General features: G+C 44.4%; 1 protein-coding gene across 1 annotated transcript; it reads left to right on the forward strand.

The window, feature by feature from the left end:
• The first annotated feature begins 485 nt into the window (after nt 1-485).
• On the forward strand, nt 486-1,840 carry LOC121592250 (lipase 1-like). The gene is made up of 3 exons (XM_041913651.1): nt 486-590; nt 667-1,230; nt 1,304-1,840. Exons 1-3 carry the CDS (start codon nt 486-488, stop codon nt 1,838-1,840), a joined length of 1,206 nt encoding a protein of 401 aa, XP_041769585.1.
• Nucleotides 1,841-2,134: the final 294 nt, after the last annotated feature.

The following is a 2,134-nucleotide window of genomic DNA, read 5'->3' on the forward strand; positions in this document are numbered from 1 at the left end:
CACAGAATGAGACAAAGCATTCATCAGATAGAAAAGTAAACATATGGAAGCTCTAGCACATGTATTGCAACTTTATCAGTCAACTCGATACTAACATACTCAAAAACTATATAATTGTAATTGTTAAACTGCAAATTCAATTGATTGAAAATAATTATTCGACTACAAATGAGCGGCTTTATCTGCCTTGATGTAAAAATAGCATTGCTATTATTGTACAAGTCTTTGTTTAGTTAGCTAAGAAAAGCTGCTACCTATCCATTACTAACCTTGTCAGATTCTTTTAATTGTTATCTTCCTGTCACGCTAGAGGATATATTTGTAGGCCAAGTTTTTGAGTCACATTTAGCGAGGAAAATCATTTTGTCAGCGGTAGAACCTTGTCAAGAACTGAACGGCTGAAAATATGTGACCCGCATTTAACCTAACTTCATATAAATATAATGCCTCATTTGCTACGTCTAATGTTGTTCTAACCGTCCACGATGGCGCTTGCATCACTAACCATTCGAATACTGTTGGCTGTCGCAAGTGTTTTTACGAGTGTTGCCGACGTTATTTTTACTGAAGAAGATGCAAATCTGTCAACGGTGAAGAGTTTTTTAAACATTTTTCTAAAAATCACATATTATACTAACCTTATTTCAATGTATTTTTCTTTGATAGCCTGAAATCATTCTAAAGTATGGCTATAATAGCGAAGTACACAATATCGAGACGCAAGATGGATATATCATCGAGCTGCACCGTGTACGAAGTTCTCCAGTCTATGGACCAGCCAACCCCTACAAACTTCCAGTGTTGCTCATGCACGGTTTGATGGGTTCCTCCGCCGACTGGATTCTTATGGGACCGGAAGAATCACTTCCTTATTTGCTTTCCGACCAGGGCCATGACGTATGGCTCGGAAATGCGCGTGGTAATCGGTACAGCCGCAACCACACACACCTATCACCAGAGGGACGCGAGTTTTGGGACTTTACCTTCCATGAAATTGGACTCTACGACCTACCGGTCATGGTGGATCACGTACTAGCGCAAACAGGACAGCCCCAGCTACACTACGTGGGACATTCGCAAGGCACTACCATGTTTTTCGTACTGAACGCCTTGCGTCCCGAGTACAACCGGAAGTTTCGGCTCATGCACGCGCTTGCACCGGCAGTCTTTCTTACCCATCTGCAGAACCCATTTCTGCGGTTTTTGGCCCAACATGAAACGGCGGCTTTGGTACGGGAAAGTATAGGCATAGCATTCAACATTTTCCTGACATATTATCCTTTTCCATCATTTGCATTTGCAGCAATTTGTCAATTTTTTTGGTATTTTCGAGGTTAAACCATATCAAGAGGATATTAACCGACTGGCCAAAGCTCTATGTCCCGACTTCTACAGTAGAGCACTCTGCCTGGACGCGATGCACACAATGACGGGCAACAAGTACCATCACATGTCACAGCTAGGGTTCCCAATGCTGCTACGCCACCTACCGGCGGGATGTTCTCTGAAGCAGGTCGCTCACTTCGGCCAAGTAGTTACATCCGGACACTTCCGGCCGTATGACTACGGAGTGGAAGAAAACCGCCGCCGTTACACTGGGAGTGCAGTGCCTCCCGACTATGACCTCACCAAGGTCACTGCGCCGGTAGTCATCTTTTACGGCCTTGCCGATCAGCTAACGCACCCGACCGATGTGCGGCAGCTGGCAGGCCGCCTGCCCAACCTGGTAGCCCTGAACCAGCTGCCGAACACAACCTTCAACCATATGGACTTCCTGCTCGCGGGCGATGCCAAGGACGCTCTGTACGATAGCATTATCGGTAATGTGGAGCAAGCGTGAAGTTCAGTGGCGTCCCGCGGTGGTTCGCTACTGTTACTGTGCCCGCATTTTTGCGTCGTAATCAAAACTGCATGCAAAACATGGTATCGCGAGTGCTTCTAACAATTGGTTATTAGGGGATGGGAAGAGACTAGTTTCGTTTCCATGAAACAAACCCGGCTTGATGTTAATGACCTGTGAAATTATGAGGTTATGAGCAAATGGATGTTGAAGGATTTTTTTTAAATGTGTAACAATATTAATAATGAATTAAAAATATGGTCCATAAAACAACTTACACTACCATATGTGAAC

Source organism: Anopheles merus, chromosome 2L, assembly GCF_017562075.2.
Source record: "Anopheles merus strain MAF chromosome 2L, AmerM5.1, whole genome shotgun sequence".
In the NCBI taxonomy this organism is placed as follows: Eukaryota; Metazoa; Arthropoda; class Insecta; order Diptera; family Culicidae; genus Anopheles; species Anopheles merus.